The sequence below is a fragment of the Rana temporaria genome, chromosome 4 (assembly GCF_905171775.1).
Source record: "Rana temporaria chromosome 4, aRanTem1.1, whole genome shotgun sequence".
In the NCBI taxonomy this organism is placed as follows: domain Eukaryota; kingdom Metazoa; phylum Chordata; class Amphibia; order Anura; family Ranidae; genus Rana; species Rana temporaria.
In genome coordinates, this window is record NC_053492.1 from 160,009,608 (window position 1) to 160,033,999 (window position 24,392).

A 24,392-nucleotide genomic window follows, 5' to 3' on the forward strand; every position below is an offset into this window, starting at 1 on the left:
AAAAAAAAAAAAAAAAAGTAGTTTTCCAACATATAGGCCAGCAAACCTACTGCGTTGTATTATACTATGTACATAGGCGGGTATAAGTACTTATAGTGCAGCTGAGATTTGTGTTCACACAGTCCAGAGTAAACAATAGAAAGAGCCACAGCGTCTTGAACTAAGGAGTCCTATGCCACAGCTCAAACACCATGCAAGCCAATTGATGTCCATCAAGTTCGAAGCAAAGAAAGGTGCACATCTTATGAGTATTTTTAAGGAGGCATGTTGAAGTAGGATAGATCATGTCAGCTCATCAAGGCCACAGTACTTTCATGTTGCCCTCCAAAGATCTCAGAGAAAAATTCCATAGCCAGGCGAACATGGATGGGAATGAAGACGTAGGAGCTGTATATTACCATAGCGATGACCATCAGTAAAATGGCGTTGAAGATAGACTTTTCCCAGGGTTCTAGGACATAGCTGCAGGTTATGAGCAGATACTGGTAGTAAAGCCAGGACAGGTAGTCTTTGATATACTTCACATCCATTTTAGTATTACAGCAATAGATTCAACGCTGAAAAATAGAAAGAGACTGTTAGCAAGAAGAATAGGTTATAGAGAAAGCCCAGTATGATTTGCTAGTGAGACAATGGGGTTGATTTAGGGCTGGTTCACACCGACTTCCAGAGCACAAGTCACATGCCACATGCCAAAATGAATGAATCCCTAGGAGAGCCGTCTTAGCTGGTCTGACTTGTGTCGGACCAACTTTAAAAATGCTCCCTGCACTACTTTGGTCCAGCTTGGGCACAATTTCAATGCAAGTCGCATACAAGTCGGATGGTCTTATCTGATCTGACTTGTGCCATACGGCTCTTGAAGGGGAACCCCCATGCCAGAATAAAAAATAAAAATTACCAGACCCTTATCAGACAGATCCCACCCCCAATGTGAATGAGAAGGGGGTACAATCACTTTTTGGTGAATGAGTAGGGGGGGCAGGAATTTGGGGGCACCCCCCTTGTTAAAGGAGGCTTCCAGATCCCAATAAGCCCTCCCACAACCACCTCCCAAGGTTGTCGGGGACAGGCCATTGTCCCCAACATGAAAACAAGGTGATTTGGGGTGGGGGGGGCACAGAGCCCCCCCTGACCCAAAGCACCCACCCTATGTTGAGGGCATATGGCCTGGTATGGTCCAGGAGGGGACTTTCCTGAGCTGCATATTTGGATAAGGGTGTGGATTTTGGTGGGCCCCATGCTTTTTTTTTTTTTTACATTTTGGCGTGGGGGGGGGGGGGGGGGGTCCCCTTAGAATCCATGCCAGATCTGAATGGTCTGGTAGGATCTTGGGGAGGGCACGTATTTTTTTTTTTTTTGGACGTGGGATTCAACTCCAAGATTTCATACCAGACTCAAAAGTCAGATCCCGTTCATTAAAGTTGCAGGGCAAAGTCAGATCAGAAGTCGTGGAACTTCCGTATTGGAATAGTGTGAACATAGCCTTAAATCAAGAAAGTAGGCATTTCACTTTGCATGATTGAGTATTCTTTGAAAAAGTGAAACTTTCAACATATTCCATAAGCTCCTGGAAAAATGTCCTTGCAAAGTGAAAAGCCCATTTGCCGTTATTAATCAGTAATTCGTAATTCAACCTCAATAGATCTAGCACAATAAAAGTACAAATAGAAAACGTTTGCAGGTGTTTTATGATGCATGTTTGCGCAGGAAAATATATGGGAGGTTATATAAAATGTATATATATTAGACCGTGGCTGATTTACTAAACAGTAAAACACCTCCACTTTGCAAAGCAAATAAGGGGAAGCTGTTCTGTCGTCAATCTCCTCTCAAAAAATCAAAAATCAAATCAGTTGAAAAGTTTTCCTAGCATGCGATTGGGTATATTCAATGAACCACTACTTCATTAGTAAATGAGCCCCAGTACGTGAACACTACAAGTACTGCTCTAGCCACTCTTATTCATTTATCCTTATAGCAAATAACCAAATCAATGTATAAATGGAACCTCGGATTGCAAGTAACACGGTTTACGACCGTTTCGCAATACAAGCTACTTAAAAAAAAATTCTGGCCAGAGGTGCAGGGGCATCGAAAACACTCCATTCCCGAGCGTCTCCAAGTGGTCTCCTGCGCCCCAACACCTATGGCCACATGAGGTACTGCATAGACAGGCAGTGGCTGTGGAACAGATTATCTAAGTTTTCATTATTTCCTATGGGGAAACTCGCTTTGATAAATGAGTGGTTTGATTACAAGCATTCTTCTGGAACAAATTATGTTCATAATCCAAGGTTTTAACATTATTGCACAATGCAGGTTACTCCCTTATTAAAAAAAAAGATGTACGAGTAACAACTTTGCCTGATAATTTACCAAATATTATGATTTGTATAACTTGTATTGCAAACTAAAAATATACACTATGGCTAATGACAGGTTCAGCAGGGACCGGCCAAGATTTAATCCATTGATCAACTTGGGTACAACCAGCAAGTCGGATTTCTAGCATGCGATTATTGCAAGTGGCTAAAGCCGTTAGCAGTAATCACTGTGTTTTTCCGGCAGGGGCAGCACCCTGCACCCCCGGGAAGGATTCTGTGTTGTGTTGATGAGGGGGAAACCCCTTGCTGAAAAGACAATCGCATTATCTATGGCTGGCTTTACTCTAAAGCCCTATACACACACTGGACCGTTTTCATCGGATAAACCGATCGTGTGTGGACCCCATCGGTTTGTTTTTCATCTGTGAAAAAAATAAAATTGAACATGTTTTAAAAAGAAAAAAAAAAAAAACAATTGTCAGTGTGGAAGTCCAACGGTCAAAAATCCACGCATCCTCAGAATCAAGTCGACGCATGCTCGGAAGCATTGAACTTAATTTTTCTCAGCATGTTGTGTTTTACGTCCCCACGTTTGGACACGGTCGGATATTTGACCGATGGTGTGTAGGCAAGCCTGAAAGTCAGCTTCATCGGATATCCGACGAAAAAATCCATCGGATTAGATTCCATCAGATATCCGATCGTGTGTACAGGGCTTAACTTTACCTTTGGAATTATCTGAATAGTCTGCAGTGACTAGAGTGACAGAAGGAAGGGTTTATTGCAAGGCTCATTTACATTGTACTAAACAAGTTAAGAATCTTCAATTATCCAACCTTGCAAGCAACCTATTCAAGCATCTGCACACGATTGGAGGTTCAAAGTAAACAGGAATTTGCTTTTCATATCATTGCGAATATTCACACAATTTTTAACAAAAGGTTCTCAGCTCTTTAGTGCTTCTATTTTTGATGCAATTGGAATCACATGACAAGGGAAATCACATTGTTTTCCAATGGTGCCCATTCACATTAATGCAACCGCGTGGTGTGATTTTGTAAAAGAGTCCCAGCTACATGACCTGTCCATGCTTCCAAACTCAAGCTCGAAGGGACTATTATGCAAGTATTCCTATAGTTTATCTGCAGCCGAGTGTTTATCTGAATCCTTGTAAGACAGACACTAGTACCTGTGCTTTTGTTATTTTCTAGTTTTAGCTTAGGGCTCAATAACCAGCATAGACTAGAGTAGGGTTGCCACCCCTACGGGATTCACCCGGACAGTACGGGTTTTGAATCCTGTGTACGGGAAGCAGTCCGCCTGAGCCCCGGACACAGTGCTGAGAAGTCTCCTATTGCTACTCTGTAATAGGGTTCCTCGTGCAGGTGTCTCCCTCCCTGCCTGCACTGCCCGGCGCTCTGGCCGAGTGTCTGGTGCTGTGTAAATTGTGCGGCGACACATTGTAGGAGCGACTGTGTGCTGTGAGGGGGAGAGACGCACCAGTGCCTTCTTCATGCAGACACAGCCTCGGGCTATTCCCCTCTTCAAGCCGAGCATGTGACCTGTCTGGACAGCGGGAGAAACAAACACAGAGCCTGCCGTGCGAGGTAAGGGGACACCGACTGCTGGGTGAGTGCAGAGCTGAGGGTCTTTACCTTCCTGCAGTTCAGTCCACAGGCTCTCCCCAGTGTGGAACTTGTCACGCTGGTCTTTCCAGGGACATGGCTGCTGATTAGTCTAGTTCTCCCTGCAGACCCATCCTGCCATAATCACTTCATTGTCCAGTGATCACTCAGTAGCCTTTATCTAATATCTTCTTTCTTCTGTGGATTGCTTTTATTTTAATTTTTTTGTCAATTAAATAGTCCTCTGCTCTACTGACACCGTCCACTGCCCCACTGACACCGTCCACTGCCCCACTGATTGACAGTGTCCACTTTTAAGGTAAGCTAGGTTCATATTTTAACTGTGACATTTCTTTTATTAATCTAATCATATTTTATGGGCACACCATGCCCCTTTAAGTCCACCCCCCTCTCCACTGTTAACACAATTTGGCCACAGCCACTGTTCACTGCAGCGCGCTATGTGCGCCTCCTTACTACTCTCCTAGGGTGACTCAAAGGTGTCCTAAGTCTCTTACAATCCTATAGCATGTACTACAAAAAAATTGCCGCTAAAGTGTTCGGGTTTGGCTTGATGAAAAGGTGGCAACCCTAGACTAGAGCCAAGCTAGGCATTCAACAGCCACTTCTGGTAGTAAGAGGTCCAGATGCATGCCAGATTAGAAACTGCTAGGGAGGTAGTAAATTGCAGAGTAGATAGGCTGGTTTTAAGTTCCAGCACCACACCACGTTTCTTGCCAGTGAAAAGATGCAGTCTAGGTGCTGCATCATCCTCAGGGGCCCCTGCAACATAACTTTGCTGCAACATTCATCTGGAAGTACCTATTTACCTGGATATATGTGCACAATTCCACCAGGACTCCTATGGGGCTCTTGGATGTATGTACAACGATTGCATTGCATGTACAATTATTTTCTCTTATAAAGATTGTCATTGTTTCTTTACTGATGTGCATCCTTATACTTATTATATATTTAGAATTGTTATTATATGTGGGTTGCAGTAGTCCTGGTTTCCAATTACTTTGATTAGAGTACTGGTTGATTTCCCAGGGGAATCAACTCTGGCAATTTTATCAAACCCGCCCTTTCACTTAGTGAAGGTTCCTGTCCTCCTATTTACCTACAGGTTTAGCACACTATCCTATCCCCCCAAAAAAGGAGCCTACACCTACATCATGCCAGTCACTTCGGCTCTATCAGATAACAATAAAGCTGTGTACAGTTAGAAATACTAGTTGTCCGTTTTTCTCTCTCATGTCAAGCTCCTGGGTGGCCAGCAGCTTCTCTCTCCTCCTGGCAGACAGGAGCATTGGTTAGTCCAGGTGGCTCTGCCCTCCTGATTGGCTTGGTTGCTCTGGTCCTGTATTTGAGCTTTGCAAGGCCAGAGCTCTGGGCTTATGATAGTGTTTCTGCTTCTTGGCTCCCTACCTGTACTACTGCTTGTCCCTGATCAATCTACTCGATTTGGTTTCATGGTTTTTGACCCCTGCTCAGATCACCGAGTACTTTCTTCGGCTTGCATTCTGCCTTGACCTTGGACATGTCTTCTGGATCACACTTTCTGCCAATCCTCACCTTGGACAGTCTCATGATGTTCTCCTGCAGTGCACATGCCCTTCTTGACCAGCCTTGAGACTACAGTACCTCTGTTATTTTTGCTCAATCCCAGTGTTTTGCTAGGAACACTAGCATTGTGTACTAAGAGCTGGGGCAATCATGTAAAGGTAGGCATGCTTGCCCGAAGGCTGATCTCCATCTTTTAGTGCAGTTTAAATATTTAATTTGGATCAAACTGTCCCAAACAAACTATTATCCAGCTGTGTGTGCATGGTATAAAAACTGTATGTATAAGGAAGAAAACACCTGCGCTATGCCAATACTTTTTCTTAACACCAGCAATGTATGTATAATGTGGAGACTGCTGCTGTTCAAAAGTGTGCCCCTTAGGCCTCGTACACACGATGGGTTAAACAGAGGACAACGGTCTGATGGACCGTTTTCATCGGTCAAAACCGATCGTGTGTGGGCCCCATAGGTTATTTAACCATCGGTTAAAAAAAAGCCAACTTGCTTTGAATTTAACCAATGGATTCCTAACCGCTGGGAAAAAAACGATCGTTAGTAGGCACAACCATCGGTTAAAAATCCACGCATGCTCAGAATCAAGTCGACGCATGCTTGGAAGCATTGAACTAAGTTTTTTCAGCACGTGTTTTACGTCACCGCGTTCTGACACGATCGTTTTTTTTAACCGATGGTGTGTAGGCACGACGGACCATCAGTCAGCTTCATCGGTTAACCAATGAAAACAGTCCATCGATCCGTTCTCATCGGATGGACTGATCGTGTGTACGAAGCTTTAGGCTCCTGAACCAACATCCATCCACAGCACTGTATCTCCAAATATCAGTGACGCCGTTCCCCTAAAAACCATCAATAGATATCCTTCTACTCGTAACCATCGGTTTATCCACTGGTGGTCACTACAAAGTAGTGGGAGTTACCACTTTTATTTTCATATTGTATGCAATGTTTTAATATTTGTACAATATCTTCATGTTGGATTTTTTCTATAATATTTATATGTGTAAAATAAAAAAATCTTATATAAATATTTTTTTTTCAAACAAATTCTTTATTGCCTCAAAATCCCCAATTAGAGGTTTTTCACATTTTCTCTGTTTTTTGAGGGATGATGGCAATTACACATCCAAATTTCTGAGTCTATTTTCTTATAAAGGGAAAACACCATAATAACCTTTACCTTTTATTAAAATGTATGCAAGTGCACTCGCTTGCATAAGAATAGATTATGGCATGGAAAACCCAAAAGTGCGGCAGTAACATGTGCTCCACGGGTCAGAAGTGAGGTCATTAGAAAGCCCCGTCCAACGTGTTTTGTCCTGACCAATGGGCATCTTCAGGTATAGATGATGGTGAAGTAATGGCCATTGCTGGATCTGGAGAAAGAGTGGGGAGGATAACAGCAAAAGGACCACAGCTTATATTTAAAGACCTAGGTATATCAATCAGACCCTTTTTGCTGTACGGGGTCCATAATCTCTGGTGGGTGCAAGAGCATCGGGGTCATATAGCACTGCACTTGGCTCTGGTCGAATGAATATTTAAAAGACAGCATTGGTGTATTATATGTTAACATTGTGCACATGGCACAGGAAGATTGTGACTTGTTGACAATAATGCAGGTCTTTCATATATAGTAGCTCACAAACGTGAGTACACCCCTCACATTTTTATAAATATTATGTTTTTTAATGTGACAACACTGAAAAAAATTACACTTTACATTGTAGCAAAGTAGTGAGTTTGTATAACAGTGTAAATTTGCTGTCCCCTCAAAATAACTCAGTTTCAGGGTCTTGGCAATCTTCTTAAAGCCTAGGCCAGTGATAATGAACCTTGGCACCCTGGATGTTTTGGAACTACTGTACATTTCCATCATGGAAAATGTAGTTCCAAAAAAATCTAGGGTGCCAAGATTAGCCATCACTGGCCTAGGCCATCTTTATGTAGAGCAACAATCAGCGGACAGATCCGATCGTGTGTACGAGGCTAGCGGACAGATTTCCAGCGGACAAATGTTTCTTAGCATGCTAAGAAACATGTCCGCTGGGAAGCTGTCCGGCGGACATGTCCGCTGGTTAGTACGTCTAACCAGCGAACAGAAATCCCGCGCATGCGTCAAATTGATTTGACGCATGCGTGGAAGCATTGAACTCACGCGATAGAGAACGTCGGTGTCGTCTACGTCACCGCGTTCTCTGTCCGCACGGATTTCGGTTTGATGGTGTGTACAGCCATCAGACCAAAATCTCCCAGCGGACATGTCCGATGAAAACGGTCCAGCGGACCGTTTTCATCGGACTATCCGCTCGTTTGTACGGGGCCTTAAAGGTAAACTCATTTTTGTTGCCAACAGTTTAGACATTAACACTGTTATACAAGCTGTACACTCTACATTGTAGCAAAGTGTCATTTCTTCAGAGTTGTCACATGAAAAGATAGAATAAAATATTTACAAAAATGTGAGGCGTGTACTCACGTTCGTAAGATACTGTATATATGGTTTATTGATTTTTATATTGGAGGGGAATGTTTTCACTGATATAGGGAGATAAACAGCACTGTTGGTGGATGGGATATAAACTGTATGTAACCCAGGCTACATATAAATATAACATTTCCTCCGATTTGCTGAGATGGAGAGGCGAGATGATTACTTCATGATTTCTGCCTCAGCCATCCGTCCCGCTGCTGGAACACAGTGCTGTATACTGTACATAGCCGAGACTACATACAGTTTATACAACTCGCACCGCAGGCACATCTCGTAGTGAAGGCAATAGTTGGGTCCAGCTTGTTCTAATCAAACGATCAGCTTTAAAAGGGGGGGGGGGGATGCAACATTTTTTTATCTATAACTTCTGATCAAGGCTGAATATATAGCAATATAGCTGAACATCCCATTCTCCAATTCTGATACCGTGAGGTCACTGACATGGAATAAACCATGAAGGATCGCAAAGTTTGTGTGAACTTACAACTCCTGTTCTGTATCTTTGCACCTTAAAGTACCAAAGCCTTTGGAACACCACGACAGCCTGCATTAGCAGCTCAGGTCTAACCATGGCCACACATCCTTATTCAGCACGATCTCTATAAATATAATAAGAGTTAAAAGAAAAAAAACTGTAACAGAGAGTGGGGGGGGGGGGGGGGGGGGTCGGGGGAAAGAAAGAAGGAGACGCCTGTCTTTTCTGATCTTCTTAAGAGGCTACCCCCCCCCCTCCCGACTTGCAAGCATGCAAACAGTTAAGACAGAGTAATTTAGAATGCCTGATCTGCATACTTGTTCTAACTTAGGAAGTCAAAAATATTGAAGCCAATGCATCAGCATGACAGCCGGGAAAAATGTATGCATGTTGGAGGGCAGCATTTATAGATCCTGCATTACTGCCATGACAAGTTCATTCAACTGGAGTTGTGGCTTAGCCAACATTCTGACCAGGTCTACAAAGTATATGAATGGACACATATACAAGATCAAGATCTGGTTGAGTAGGTTGCCATTATTTACCTCTTCTAAGAATGCCAGCCTAGCTATATTGCTTATCTTCTGGATTCAGTACTTTAAATCACTGAACAAAATATGCAGAATACAAGTTCTAACGTCACATATTTGCTGCATGCTTGTTCCAGGGATGTTTTTTTTTATTTTTTAAAAGAACTAAGGACAGAAGCAACCAGTCAATGAGCCTGCAATGTCAGCTTATACCTCTCATAAATTGCATTCATGTAGGTTAACAAAATAGCCAGGCAGCTCTAGTTTTCTGATCTTCCTTATTAAATGACATACCTAATATATGGAACTACTTTGGTTTCTCCTCATTGCTATGATCAACAGACAGCACATATTTTCTAGAAGTCATTTCTGGAGCCATAAAATCCTGAAATATCAGTTTCGGAACCAAAGAATGCATTTCTGAGCCAAATCATTCCAATTCCTACATAGTTGTAATACCGTCTCATAGTCAGACTGATCACGTAGCACACGATTCACATGCATCTTGTGTGTGTTGTTGCATGAAACGAAAAGCCATATCATAGCATCTTTCAACTAACATAAATTGCAGCTGGGTTACCATGTTAATAATATCCTCACTTTAAGTGCAGAATACTAAGATTGATAAACCAAATTGAAAAAGCTTACTATGTTTGAAAAAAGTGTTTTTCATTCTACAAAGTTCCTTTGCTAAAGTATTGGTGGCAATACAAAAAAGCAAAAACAAAACATGCATAGTAAGGTAAAGTGCATAGACATGTTTACACTGCAGTAACCCATATTGTGAAATATACCAAAATAGATACTGTGCTTAGCACTCTAGCTAGCCATAGATATCTGTCCCATCTTTCTGTGACTTGCTCCAGTGGTGGAACCCACCACGGTATTTCCCCGACAGTGGTGCATACACAGGTTCCAATCACCCAAGGTGCCCATTATAGCTTTTATGAAAAGGTAGATATAACACAACACCATGATCTCAAGCAATGTGCAAAATCAGGACCACAGCTTACTTTTATCAAGAGGTTATGCATCGAAGCATGGACACGAGACAATGTTTTATGGTGGTGGCAGGTTTTGCATGGAAATAGCAACATCCTCTGTATTGTGTTGTAACAGTCTACAGGTCATATCAGCTTACCAGCACTTCAGAGATCTAATACAATGGAGGTAGAAAACAATTTGACACGTAATAAAACACTTGCAGGAGAACATACTAAAAAGGCAAAAAATCCTTTGGATGTTGAACTTATCCAACGTGGATCAAAAATGAATACTGGTAAGCATTGTTTAAAGTACAGTATTAGGATTTTCGGTAGCTCATGTGATGATATACTATATAAAGAAGGACTACTCTATTCCTGAAGTTTTTGGAATCAGGTAAACTTTAGTAGAAAAATTGGGTGTTTGTTCAACTTTCTAACATTTACTAAGTGTTCACTAATCCCTGGTGTAAATAGTATGTACTGAACCAAAATTAATCAGAACACAGGATCCTGCCCTACTTTCTAACATCTACCGAGTGCCAATCGATGCTGGGTGTAACTAGTATGTACTGAGCCAAAAGGGTTCAGTACACAAAATCCTGCTCTACTTTCAAACATCTACCAAGTGCCCATCAATGCTGGGTGTAAATATTACTGTATGTACTGAGCCAAATGGATCAATATGTAGAATCCTGCCCAGGAACAATTTGTCATATTTTCACAAAAGATTGTTCAGCATGGCTTAAGGAGGTTTGCAGTTTTATCAGTTAGGGAAATTATCCAGTTATTATAATACATCTTAAAATCAAAAAGTCTCTCCTAGCCAATGTATACAAACAACCATAGACTTCAGAAGTTATTTGCTGTTGAAAAAAACTCTTTCATATTAGCAATTTTTTTTTTTTTTTTTTTTAGACCAATTGTATGTTTTTGTGTAAAAAGTTTTCAGCTCCTAAGAAAATACATTTAAATAATAATAATAATAAAAAAATAAATAAAATTACATGTATCTCACAGCAACTTTGCCCAGCAAATGAAATGGAAATCTGAATAGTTGTAAGCAACCCCTTACAAATGCAATATATGATCAATTAAAGTCATTACAAGCTAAGTGCATGCTTTATAGAAAGGAATTACCTTTTACCAAGCTCCAGCGCAGACTGTAAATGAATACACAGGTAACAGTTTGTAATCCTGACCTCAATACTAGCTACCATAGGTGTTGTCAGCAACATAATGACATATCTGCGAAGGCCATGTGTTACTTGTCTACAGATGCTCCAGAAAAAAAAAGGGAAGGAGAAGAATAAATATCAAGTAAAGTAAACACATCTTGTGTGACTAACCTCAGAACGCAGCTTCGGTGCGTTGACAAGCAGGCACTGGATAGGATTTGATTTAAATGCCTAACATATCAGTGAACTCGCATAACACCACAACTGAACCCACACAAATACCACAACAAACATTAAGCAAGAGTCGCGGCAACCAAGACTTGCTACATACATAAAAACAACCCTATCAGACCACCATCACCAAAAGAAGGGTGGGGAACAGAGAGTGAATACTTTGCATGCCTGAAAACTTGACAGACAAGCTTCTCCACTCAGATCTTGAAAATCTAGTTTTAATTGTTACACTGAAGCTATACATAACTCAAGATTTACATATCAAAACAGAGAACTAAAAATTGATTTCGTAAAACATGTACACACGGCTGGGCCTTGTGCAGTTACACCTAACAATGTTTAATTCATCGAAGGTCAAATTCGATTTCCATTGGGGCATTTTCTCTTCCACTGTTCTGGTGCTGTAAAATAACAGTAGTATGTTTTTTCTGATCAATCACAGCACATAGCTGGTGTATGGTGGGCAGGAGGCATGGGTGACAAACTCAGTCACTGGGAAACGCATATCACATCTTACCAATACCCTGTAGACATAAAAAAAAGTAGTCATTGTCAGAATGCTGCAGCCAGTGTTCAGACTGCTGCACGGCAAGGCTCAACACTGCTGTGCACTTGCTGTAGATACAAGGGGGGGAAAAGCACTCTGAAACGAGGGGGGGGGGGGAAGAAGCGCTCTGAAACAGGGGGGGGGGGGGAAAGCGCTCTGAAACGAGAGGTTGGGGAGAAAGCGCTCTGAAACGAGAGGGGGGGAGAAAGCGCTCTGAAACAGGGGGGGGGGGGGGAAAGCGCTCTGAAACTAAAGGGGGGGGAGAAAGCGCTCTGAAACGAAAGGGGGGGGGAGAAAGCGCTCTGAAACGAAGGGGGGGGGGGAAGTGCTCTGAAACGAGGGGGGGAGCGCTCTGAACCGAGGGGAGGGGGGAGAAAGCGCTCTGAAATGAGAGGGGGGGGGGGGGAAATCGCTCTGAAACGGGGGGGGGGGGGGAGCGCTCTGAAACGGGGGGGGGGGGGGAAGCACTATGAAACAAGGGGGGGGGGGGGGGAAGGCTCTGCTGATTTTATCATCCAATCATATGCAAGCTAAAATGCTGTTTTTTATTTTCCTTGCATGTCCCCCTCAGATCCACAGTGACTGCATTTTCAAGTGCACTTGTAGTGCAAATTGGATATGCCTAGTAAATTAACCCCTTAGCGCAGAGTTTTAGAGTCAGAATTTGCTTGGTCAAGTTTAACCAGCCAAGCACCTAAAATCTGCTGGAAGAGGATGAACAATTGCTAAATAGATTAACCTTCAACTTGCATAACGCTGGTCATGGGTTGATCAAGTTTTTCGATCAGCCAATGAGCTAATAGAATGAATTCTCCCATCCTCACGTATGAGGCAGATGCGAGAATCCTCCCTACTGAGATATTGTATTCCGACAGCCTCTGCTCGCAGAATACACTGATTGATTGAATATTTGCCATCAGTTCTGTTTGAGAGGAGTCAATAATTAGATCGATTCTTCTTAAAAGGAGGAAGTAAAGCCTCCTGAAAAAAATAAATAAACCCTGCAAGACAAAGGCATAATGAGCTATTATGCCATTACTCCTGGAGTGACTTCCGGGTATCGCGGCCCTGGCACTGTCATTGGCTGGAGCCATGATGACATCACTCCCGCACATGAGCCATCCGTGACAGCACGATCACCATCACTAAACAGCACGCTCAGCCCGCCTGCGCCGTAGACATCGATGCATTTTTTTCTGCAAATATTTCTTGTACCATAAGCATTAATCTAGGCTTTCCTGTAGGTAAAAAAGTGGTCTGTTAAGCCCTGTACACACGATCAGTTTGTCCGATGAAAACAGACCGATGGACTGTTTTCATCGGACAAACCGATCGTGTGTGGGCCCCATCAGTGAAAAAAAATAGAACACGTTTTAAATTTTTCCTATGGATAAAAAAACGATAGAAAAAACAATCGTCTGTGTGGAAGTCCATTGGTCCAAAATCCACGCTTTGTGCTCGCAGTTCATCTTTTTTGACTTCCTGTTCCACTTCCTACTTCCACCCAGGGACCAATAAGGCGATACGTCATATTGCCTTTTAACGGCCCCTACCTTTAGGCGATCGCCTGGGACACGTGACACCTGTCCAATCAGGTAGCGCAGCGCCACTCGTGCATGCGCAGTGAGTGCCTGGCCATGAAGCTGAAAGCTGTCACGGCCAGGTGCCCACAGGATGGAGGCACTGGCGGAAACGGGGGGGGGGGGGGGGGGGGAGAGGAGCGGACAGTGGAGCAGGTAAGTGTATGTTTATTAAAAGCCAGCAGCTATGCTTTTTGTAGCGGCTGACTTTTAATAAACATCAAAAAAGGTGGGAACTTCGCTTTAAAGCCAAAACTCTAGCAAACACAGGTTTGTTTCCTTTTGAGATAAAGGGCCAGATCCACATACACTACGCCGCCATACCTTACCTGGCGCATTTTCGAATCCTCAGCGATTTCGTGCGGCATAGTGCATTTCTGGTGGCGGATTTCAAATTGGGCGGGTTGGGGGCGGGTTTCATTTAAATGAAGCGCGTCCCCACGCCGAATGAAATGCGCATTCGTCGTCCAGAAATTTCCAGCCGTGCTTTGCGAGAAAAAAAGTCGCAACAACGTCATTTTTTTAACTTAGACGTGAGTTACGTCCATCCCTATTCACGGACGACTTACGCAAAAAAAAAAAAAAAAAATTCAAATTTCGACGCGGGAACGACGGCCATACTTAACATGGCAATTCTATCTATACGCCGCAAAATACCAGCTTTAACTATACGCCGGAAAAAGCCGACTACAGACGTTAGAAAATGCGACGGCCGCGCGTACGTTCGTGGATCGTCGTAAATCGCTAATTTGCATACCTGACACGGAAAACGCCACCCAGCAGACGCTGAAGTATTGCATCTTAGATCCGAAGGCGTACGAAGACGTACACCTGACGGATCTAACCCAGAAGCCGTCGTATCTTGTTTTGAGGATCCAAAACAAAGATACGACGCAGGAATTTTGAAATTACGCGGCGTATCAATAGATACGCGGGGTAATTTCTTTGTGAATCTGGCCCACTGGCTTTACATAAATGAACAAAAGCGAACCATTTTAATCACCCCTGTCAGTGTTAAATGGTTTATCTCAACTCTCCAAACACTACTTTTTCACAACAACTTGGTCTAATAAAGTTGAAAAATAACAGGATTTATTGGCAGGGTCACCAGGTGGAAATAAATACAGCAACCACATCTAATAAATTGTAAGCTGAAAAAAATAAAAATAAATTATAACTACCACTAACAAGCTTTCAGGGTGCTGTGGAGAATTTGTTTTTATCATGGAGAGGATGAGGAGAGATCATGGAACCTGGACCCACTTTGATGTTGACATGCACTGCTACTAACCTATCATGTTGGTGGCATTTTATCACACTGGCAACATACCGGTAATTCAGTGCTATGAAAACATAAGTCTTGATCTTGTAAGCAGGCACCAGCTTGTTAAAACAAGAATGCAGCAGTGTTCAGCCTCGTACACAAGATATGATTGTTGGCAGGGGATTATCTGTTGACAGACTGGTGTCCTAAAATCTGACCGTTAGTACACTCCTTCTGACGATTGTTGACCAACAAATGTTGGATGGAAGGCTAATACATTTCCGGCGGACAACTTGTCTGATTTTCGTATTGTCAGTAAACAAGTCTGTCACACAAAAGTCGAAAGTACAAACACGCATACTTGGAATCAATGCTCACCAAACACAAAATTAGCAGAATGTGCCCAAAGGGTGGCGCTCAAGAGCTGAAATTCCTCGTAGTACATCACTACTAAGAATGAGCTTGGCCGTGTTTGCAAACACCACATGCAGAGCTCACTATGAAGTCGGCACTGTGCTGCGCTAATTACAGGCTGACAATTGTGTACCGTTAGTATGCAAGACAAGATCCAGGCATACGCCCTTTGGACAAAAATCAGATGCTCGTTTGGCCAACAATCGGATTGTGTGTATGAGGCTTAAGACCCCATTCACACTATTAGATTTTCTGCAGATTTCTCTTTTTCAGATTTACCAAAACGATGTAGTGCAAGGGTCTGCCCAATTGCATACAAATTGAACTTCTTAAGGTTTGACCTCAAATTATATGGTTTTGGTAAATCTGAAGACAAAAATTTGCAGAAAATCTAAAAGTAAGTATGGGGCTTAAGGCTCATATAACACTAAATACCTTAGGCTGCTTCCCCACCTCATTGCCATTATAAATTGTATGTAATCATTGCATGGAATCGTGGTGGGGGGCGATTCACTTTGGCAAATGGGTTGTTCACTTTGCAAGGGACTTTTATCCTAGGGAATGAGATGAAGCTCTGATGACTTCCATCATTTGATCGTGTGCCTGAAGGCTGCAAAAATTACATTTTTCTTGCAAATGAATGGAAATTTCATAAAAAACTAAAAGTTAACACATTCACTAAGCTAAGAAAAATTACCTTGCAAAGTAAAAACTGGCCTATTAGTCTTTAGTAAATGAACCCCTAAATTACCAACTACTGCTTATAGTCTGGTGTTTCAGGAGGACCACTAATGTGTCAAAGGGTCCCAGCAGGGATGGTGCCATGTAATCATTTTTAAAAACAGAGTAAATATTCTGCAAGATAACATTAAGATAACTAAAACACTATATATATATATATATATATAAATAAATAAATAAACTTTTAAATACCAGTCTTGCATGCCTAGCAGAAAACACATGGGCAAGCAAAGTCAGACTAGTCAATACTAAATCTTGCTACAACTACTAAAAACTAAAATTTAGGAAAACTGAAACAACCAATAACAAAAAGAAGTCTACAAAAAAAAAAAAAAATACCTTTCAAAACAATTAGCCAGATAAGAAAACAAAACAAAAAAAAACAAAAACGTATGGGTTGAAAGAACACAAACACTATAAAACAAATAGCTGCACATAAGCATTAAGCAACTGCAAATAAAAATAATAATAATAATAATAATAAAAAAAAAACACTTTATAAAAAGGAAACATGTAGAAATAATTAAAGCAGTAGCAACATTAAAGAGCTTGATCTATTCACTTGCTGCTACGGTATTTTAATGTGTTATCTCCTCCTTTGATCAGATACAGCTATTACTGATAGCATTGTTCCTATGCAACAAAGGCTGCATAGAGAGGCCTCACCTCTGATCTCCCACCAGTATAGCACAGAGCAGATCCACAGGATGATTGCAGGTGCAGCAGACTTGTGAAAAGTAAATGGAACTGAATTGTGCTACTCATGTGTGTATGTGCCCCTCCCAATTTCCTGCTGTTAGGGGAAACAAAAAAAAAGCCTCCCATATAGAATACCTGCATCCAATGATTAAAAAAAAATAACGGAAAGTAACCAATTGTATTTAAATCAATGGCACATCTAGGACGCCCCAACATTAAGAATAGTTCAGACAGTAAAGTGTGATTTTTGGGTATGTCTTACCAGCTGTAATTGTATAGAAGGCTGTGCTAGCTCTCAGACTGGACTGTTCAGTGTACAGGGCTTAAAACTACAGATCTGGCTCTCCTCTCCTATGACAGCAGTATTGCAGATAAGGTAACAGTGCATCATTATCACAGGTATTGCTATCTAGGCCTTTCCAGCTCAGGAGAGAAGGTGTGTGTGCTCAGTCTGCACTTAGCTGCATGTTTAAAAAGGAAACTTTTAACCTAATTTCAAGCATTTTATGCTAGGGATAAGGTTGATTTCACGTTAAATGCCTTTTCATTTACTGTTTTATCTACATGTGCATTCCAATGTACTGGGACTAAGTTACATGATTTCTCGGCTTGATGCTGGCAGAAAGAAAGCAGATCAGGGTTCATACAAAAAGGGACGCTATATAAGAAATCTTGGGGCACTGCCACCCCCCCTCCCCCAAAAATATGATTTAGAAACTTTCGTTGATGATGGAACCTATCACTCATTTCCCTCCTGCGTGGCCATCTCTATCATAGAGCGCTAGTAGGAAGTGATGTCATTTTAGAACAGCGGTCCCCAACCTTTTTTGCATGGGGGATCAGTTTTTTGGAAGGGGGGGGGGGTGTAGTCTCTGGGTTGACAGAAAATTCAGCGGCGGGTGATTTGTCGGGTGAATGGCTGATGTCAGCACTTAAATCATCCCAACACCATGCTTGTTATGGGATGATCAAATCACATTGTTTCTATTGCTACATTGTAATATATAATGAAATAGTTCAACTCACCATAATGCAGAATCAGTGGAAATCCTAAGCTTTTCACTTGCCACCAGATACAGCATGCCACCGTCGCCTGCCACCAGATGCAGCTTGTCACTTGCTATCATTGTCTGCTGCCAGATGCAGTGTGCCACTTGTCATCTGATGCAGTTTGTCGCCTGCCACCAGATGCAGTGTGCCTAGGGTGACCACAGTTCCAAACTGCCATTCAGGGACACCCCTCACCTTCCCCAAAAAAAAGATGAGGGGGGGGGGAATGTAGTCTCAGGGTTGATGGGGAATTTGGCAGTGGGTTATTTGTCAGGTGACTGTGCCACTTGCCATCAGATGCAGTGCCGCTTGCCACCCATAGCCTGCCGCCAGATGCAGTACTGCTGTCACTCCCTTTGCATGAGCCCCTTGCATTACAGGAAAGGAGTGGAGTCGCAATCTGGAAGATCACACCAGTCCCTGCTGCTTGCCGCTAGGTGCCGGAGAAGGAGGAGGTGCCGAGGTGGGTGGGGATAGTAGTGCTGCACTAGGCGCAAGCTTCGCTCCCGGCATCACTGTCTGAAAGTAAATTGTCACTGGTTGCAAGATGCCAGGCAGCTTCAGCCCTAGCAACCAGTTCCGGAAATGTAGTTATTAGTTGGTAGGGGGTAACTGTGTCCTCTATTTCATTCCGGGACACTGTATTGTCCCGGAATGAAGGTGCCCGGGACCAGGGACAGACATGTCAATTGCGGGACAGTCCCGGGCAATCCGGGACACGTGGGCACCCTAAGTGTGCCCCTTGCCACCCGTACCCTTCTACAAGATGCTGTGTGCCAATTGCCACCCAAAGAGGGGTGCAGGGTTCTATGGGTGGGGCAGGGTTCTGTAGAGTAGAGGGATGATGAGTGCAGGTTAGATGATGGGAGGTACCGGAAGAAGAGAGGGCTCCCACACAGGGTTCAATGGAGGAGTAGAGGGCAGAGGACAGTGTCAGAGGGGACCCTGGACATTACACAACCTGGAACGGTCGGAGGGACCTGGATCAGAGCTGGGGGAGAGGGAGGGAGCAGCTGAGAGTGAGCGAGCACCGAGAAGGTGGGACCCGAGCAGGGGTCAAGTCCTGGGGAAAAAAGTGTGGGAACTCCCACCCAAGATCCACTCCCCCACCAAAAAAAAAAAAAATGATGGGGGGTGGGTGGTATGTAGATGAGAGGGGTGCAGAGTGTATGGGGTGGGTAGTATCAAATACACCACTGGCCACTGATGCATTAGTGACCAGTGGCTGGTAATTAACCCCTTTGTGCTGCATTAGTGACATCAGTGTCGGTGTTTATGAACCCTCTCATGCTGCACCAAATAGGGGTAATAAACACTGGTGTCACTAATGCAGCACAAAGGGGTTAATAAACTACCACTGGTCACCAATGCATCATTGGAAGTACATTAACCCCCTCATTGCTGAATACCATTAAAAATGTCAGACAGTTAACACAGCTAAGCCACTGTGATACAACACTGCCTTAAGTAGGTTAGGTTTTTAGCCTCTGCAAACTTACTTGCTTACGCCCCCCCTTCAGTACAGATCCCCCCCCATTTAGTACAGACCCCCCCCCTTCAGTACAGATCCCCCCCTTCAGTACAGATCCCCCCCTTCAGTACAGATTCCCCCCCACAGTACAGATCCCCCCTTCAGTACAGATCCCCCCATTCAGTACAGATTCCTCCCTCTTCAGTACAGACCCCCCCATTCAGTACAGATCACCCCCTTCAGTACAGACCCCCCCCCCATTTAGTACTGATTCCTGCCCCTTCAGTACAGATCCCCCCCACAGTACAGATTCCCCCCCCTTCAGTACAGATTCCCCCCTTCAGTACAGATCCCCCCATTCAGTACCATAATGTACCTGTACCTCCTGACATGCACAGACATACACAGGGGACTGGCCGGGTCCCCTATGTAGACATACTGGAGGAGGGGGAGGTGGGCCGCTTCACTCTGCTCGTGCAAAAACTGATCAGAGCCGCGACCACGGAGAGCAGGGCAGGATCTGACGGGTCACGGGTGTCACTCAAGTGCGGCCCGCACCCCCGCAAAGCCACTACCTCATATTCCTCTCTCCGTGAGTCTTCTGGAATTGCACGCCGCTGCCTAATCCCGCCCGCTGTCTCTGAACCCACCCGCTCAGCCTCGCTAACTCATCAGTGGGGGGGGACGCCTGCTGCTCCGCTGCCTAAACCTACCTGCAGTCTCCGCAGAAGGGGGAGGGGGAGCGCCGGCCTGACAATCCCCCCGCTCCCCACTTAGTACCCACTGCATTCCCTCCTATTCTCTGCTCGAGTCCTGCAAAGGAAATAACGTTCCGGCTGTAAAAAAGAGTGCAGGGACGCCATTCCCACGCGTTCCCGCAGGACTCGAGCCCTGGACCCGAGGACAGGGAAGCATGGGAGGGACTCGGGGACACAGACGGTAGGCAGCGCCCCGCCCCCATTTCAGTCACGAGAGACGAGTAGTGCAACCGATCACTGTGATCAGCCTTACACTGCACGTCTGACAGGGAGCCAGTAACGGCCCCTATCCCCGACCTACACCTCCATCCACTACTACTAACCCACTGCCTGCCCCGCTCCCTCAACCAATCACCCTCTACTACCTTGAGCCAGGGCAAAGACGACCCTGCCTATCAGCAGAGCAGGGGGCGGGAGGAGCTGTTATGACTCCCCCAATCCCACTGTCTGTGCAGATCTTGCTCTGCTGATAGGATAAAATCGTTGGTGGGGTGGGAGAGCCGGAAGAGAAGACAAACAGTTATGGTCACAGAATCATGAACGGCTGCATCGGCCGTGTCAATTTCATTCCGGGACACCTTATTGTCCCGGAATGAAGGTGCACGGGACACAGGACAGAGCTCCAAGATGCGGGACTTTCCTGGGCAATCCGGGACACGTGGTCACCCTACACAGGGGTGTATTGTCTGTGCCTAGGGTACCCATGTGTTACTACATTTCAGATGTGGTTAAAGGGGATGGGTTGTAAAGGAATTTTTTTTCTTCATAATAAGCATCCTTTACCTGCAGACATTGCTCTTTTCACTTCCTCATTGTTCGTTTTTGCTCAGAAGTTGCTCTATTTCTTCTCTGTTCTGTTCACTTCCTGCTTGTCTGATTGTTACTCACCACCATGAAGGGAGGCTTTACTGCGGTGGTCAGTAACGTGCTCGCCCCCTCTTGGGAACTACATCTGTGCGGCAGGATGCTCTCTACATGTTAGAGACTTCAAGGAGGTGTGAATTACTGGGCGTGCCCAGGGCCGGCCCTATGATGGGACCGGGTGGTACCATGGGTACCAGGCGGCACTCTTAGGGGAGCGGCATACGCCCGCCCACCAGCCCGCTCTGCTGCCTGTGAGGAGCGCGGCGCCGGGCTGCCAGCGTGCTCCCCTCCCTCCTCCTCCTCCTCTCCTTTCCGTAGGCGGCTCTCTCCTCCGGTCACCGTAGCCACTGGAGTTCCCTGTCGATGTCCATCCTCCCTCCTCCTGTCAGAGGAGGAGAGCGGAACACCCGAAGATCGGAGCGGCTGTCTCAGAGAGACCAGCAGGCAGCCACGCAGTGATGCGGGGGGGGCGGTCCGTGCAGTGCCGTGCGGTGCCGTGCCTGAAGTGTTCCAGTTCTCCTCTTTGTGTCCAACTCCTGACTGCTGCCCAAGCCTGACATGACATGCTCTTTTCTCCACTGTCCTGTCCTCTCCAGCCGCCGCCTGGGTGTTTTTAGTTAGCCTGATGGCGGGGGTGGTTTGTCCAAGGGGGGTGTCTGTACTAATTGAGGGGGGTGGTTTGTCGAGGGGGTTCTGTACTAATGCAGGGGGGTGGTTTGTTGGGGGGTGTCTGTACTAATGATGGAGGGGGGTGCTTTTCCTAGGGGGGTCTGCACTAATGGAGGGGGGTGGTTGGTGGGGGGTCTGTACTAATGGAGGGGGGTGGTTTGTCCTGAGGGGGTATGTACTAATGGAGGGGGCTTTGTTCTGGGGGGGTCTGTACTAAAGGAGGGGGGGTCTGTACTAATGGAGGGGGACTTTGTACTTGGGGGGTCTGTACTAAAGGAGGGGGGTTTGTTCTTGGGGGTCTGTACTAATGAAGGGGGGTGGTTTGTCCGGGGGGGCTGTACTAATGGAGGGGGATTTGTTCTGGGGGGGTCTGTACTAATGAAGGGGGGTGATTTGTTCTGGGGGGTCTGTACTAATGGAGGGGGGTGATTTGTTCTGGGGGGTCTGTACTAATGAAGGGGGGGGGGGGGATTTGTCCTGGGGGAGTGTGTACTAATGGAGAGGGGTGGTTTGTCCTGGGGGAGTGTGTACTAATGGAGAGGGGGTCGTTTGTCCTGGGGGAGTGTGTACTAATGGAGAGGGGGTGGTTTGTCCTGGGGGAGTGTGTACTAATGGAGGGGGGTGATTTGTTCTGGGGGGGTCTGTACTAATGAAGGGGGGGTGATTTGTCCTGGGGGAGTGTGTACTAATGGAGAGGGGTGGTTTGTCCTGGGGGAGTGTGTACTAATGGAGGGGGGTGATTTGTTCTGGGGGGGTCTGTACTAATGAACGGGGGGGGGTGATTTTTCCTGGGGGAATGTGTACTAATGGAGAGGGAGTGGTTTGTCCTGGGGGAGTGTGTACTAATGGAGGGGGGTTGGTTTGTTCTGGGGGGGGGCTGTACTAATGGAGGGGGGGGTGGTTTGTTCTGGGATCTGCACTAATGGAGGGGTGGTGGTTTGTCCTGGTGGTCTGTACTAATGGAGGGGGGTTTGTTCTGACGTGGCACGTGACAATCCGCAGCATGTGGCAGGTGACTTGGCAAATGACAACCCGCAACGTGTGGCCGGTGACGTAAGTGACTATCCCCAACATGTGGCAAGTGACAATCCGCAATGTGTGGCAGGTGACAACACGCATCTGGTGGTGGAGTCTGAAGCAAAACTGTAAGTACAAACACACATCACAAGTTGTATGAGACATGAGAGCCTGAGAGACTTGCCTTGCCCAGCCATGATCATTCACTTAAGGACCGGAAGGATTTGCCCACTTAATGACCGGGCCATTTTTTGCAATACGGCACTGTGTCGCTTAAACTGACTATTGCGCGGTTGTGCGTCATTGTACCCAAATAAAATTGATGTCCTTTTTTCCCCACAAATAGAGCTTTCTTTTGGTGATATTTGATCACATCTGCGGTTTTTATTTTTTGTGCTATAAACAACAAAAAAACGACAATTAAAAAAAAAATATATTAACTTTTTGCTATAATAAATATCCCCAGCATTTCATTCTTGGTCCCAGGCAGCACAATGTCTTGGGCCGGCACTGAGTAGCAACACCCTTTAACAATCAGTAGTATGCTCTTTAGATCATGTCATACTATACTGTTCTATGTCTTTATTTTTCACAACACCAAGATTGAAGCTAGCAAACAAAAGCTTATCTCTGCATGTTAGGGCAGAGGACCAGTTGATTTACCATATTTGTTTTTAAGTGTGATTATACCAAATGTACATAGAAACCAGATTAATAGCACTGCTGATAATAATGAAGGAATAATAAAAAAAATAAACCTTTTAAAAGACAATTAATGGTGCAACGGGTGTTAAATTACTCTTGAGGGTTGGGGACCTCTTATACTATCGCTCCTTAGCGAGGACTTGATGTTGGTCTACCACACATGGTTTATTGTAACAACTGCCCACTTATTGTCATGATTAGCAGTTTATTTCCTGAGTACTGTAACTGTAGTAGAGTTCCCTTTTACCCACTCTCCCCAGTGGCAGATGCAAGGCGGCCTGACAACTTAAACTTCCTTACCTTCTAGCCTAGTCCACATTGGTGGACATTGTCTGTAGAGCCATTCAAGTGGTTGCCACATTCACAGCCACCTGGATCAAGTTACTAAAGTCTTCTGCAGCTGTACCTGTATGGAGCCTGCTGTGGCATTCTCGTCCTCAAATAACTAACTGGGCTATTCTCTACAGCTAGTCCCATGATAAATGAGCACCCCTACAAGTATTTTCTATAAAGTGGATAAAGATGATAAAACCCATACCTTTGCTTCAAGTGGATGTAAACCCAATTCATGAAATTTAAGCTGGGCACATATATCTGCAGTATTTTGTTATCTCTCTTCAAAGAGCTAAGTCCCATAGCTCTCTCCTGAACCGATCCTCTGTTATCAGCCTGACAAGTTCTCGGACACATCATAAAAAATCAGCCTGAAATTTCTGTCTGGGGAGGTTGCTATAAATAGATTAGCAGGCAGCTGGCCCTGTTAAAAAACAGGTGTGTGCCTTTCCTCCAATCAGCAATTTTAGCTATCTTGGCTGTATGCCCAGACATCATACTCTGTGATAAACAGGAAGAGAACATTTTCTAAGGCCCCTTTCACACGGAGTGGACCGTTTTTGTGTCCGATCCGCGTGTGTCCGTCGGCTCAGCAGGGATCCCCGCTGAGCTGTCGGCGGACAGGGCGGTCCCCGCACACAGTGCAGAGACCGCCCTGTCTCTCCTCCGCTCTCCCCTATGGGAAATCGGATGCAGACGGACCGTCTGTCCATCTGCATCCGATCCGTTCCGTCGGACAGAAGAAAAATAGGGTTTTCTTCCGTCCGCAAAAGCAGATCCTGACGGACGCGGATGGTCCCATAGGGATGTATTACAAGTCCGTAAACGGACTTGTAATAAACGGACG

The 24,392-nt window shown here is 44.9% G+C and overlaps 1 protein-coding gene across 9 annotated transcripts; it reads right to left on the bottom strand.

The window, feature by feature from the left end:
* On the bottom strand, positions 1–23,779 carry SPTSSB (serine palmitoyltransferase small subunit B). Of its 9 annotated transcripts, XM_040349287.1 has the most exons (4): positions 11,162–11,305; positions 10,052–10,194; positions 6,720–6,915; positions 1–557 (listed from the first exon to the last, which is right to left on the bottom strand). In XM_040349287.1, the coding sequence occupies exon 4, from the start codon at positions 528–530 to the stop codon at positions 288–290; it is 243 nt and encodes an 80-aa protein (XP_040205221.1). In that variant the 5' UTR covers positions 531–557; positions 6,720–6,915; positions 10,052–10,194; positions 11,162–11,305; the 3' UTR covers positions 1–287. The 9 variants fall into 9 exon arrangements, with proteins under 9 accessions (XP_040205221.1, XP_040205217.1, XP_040205218.1 ...); XM_040349283.1 differs by lacking the exons at positions 6,720–6,915; positions 11,162–11,305 and adding an exon at positions 23,751–23,779; XM_040349284.1 differs by lacking the exons at positions 6,720–6,915; positions 11,162–11,305 and adding an exon at positions 11,371–11,552.
* Positions 23,780–24,392: the final 613 nt, after the last annotated feature.

Coding starts and splice junctions, on each gene's coding strand:
- SPTSSB (XM_040349290.1), bottom strand. CDS start 530: ATGGATGTGAAGTATATCAAAGACTACCTGTCCTGGCTTTACTACCAG.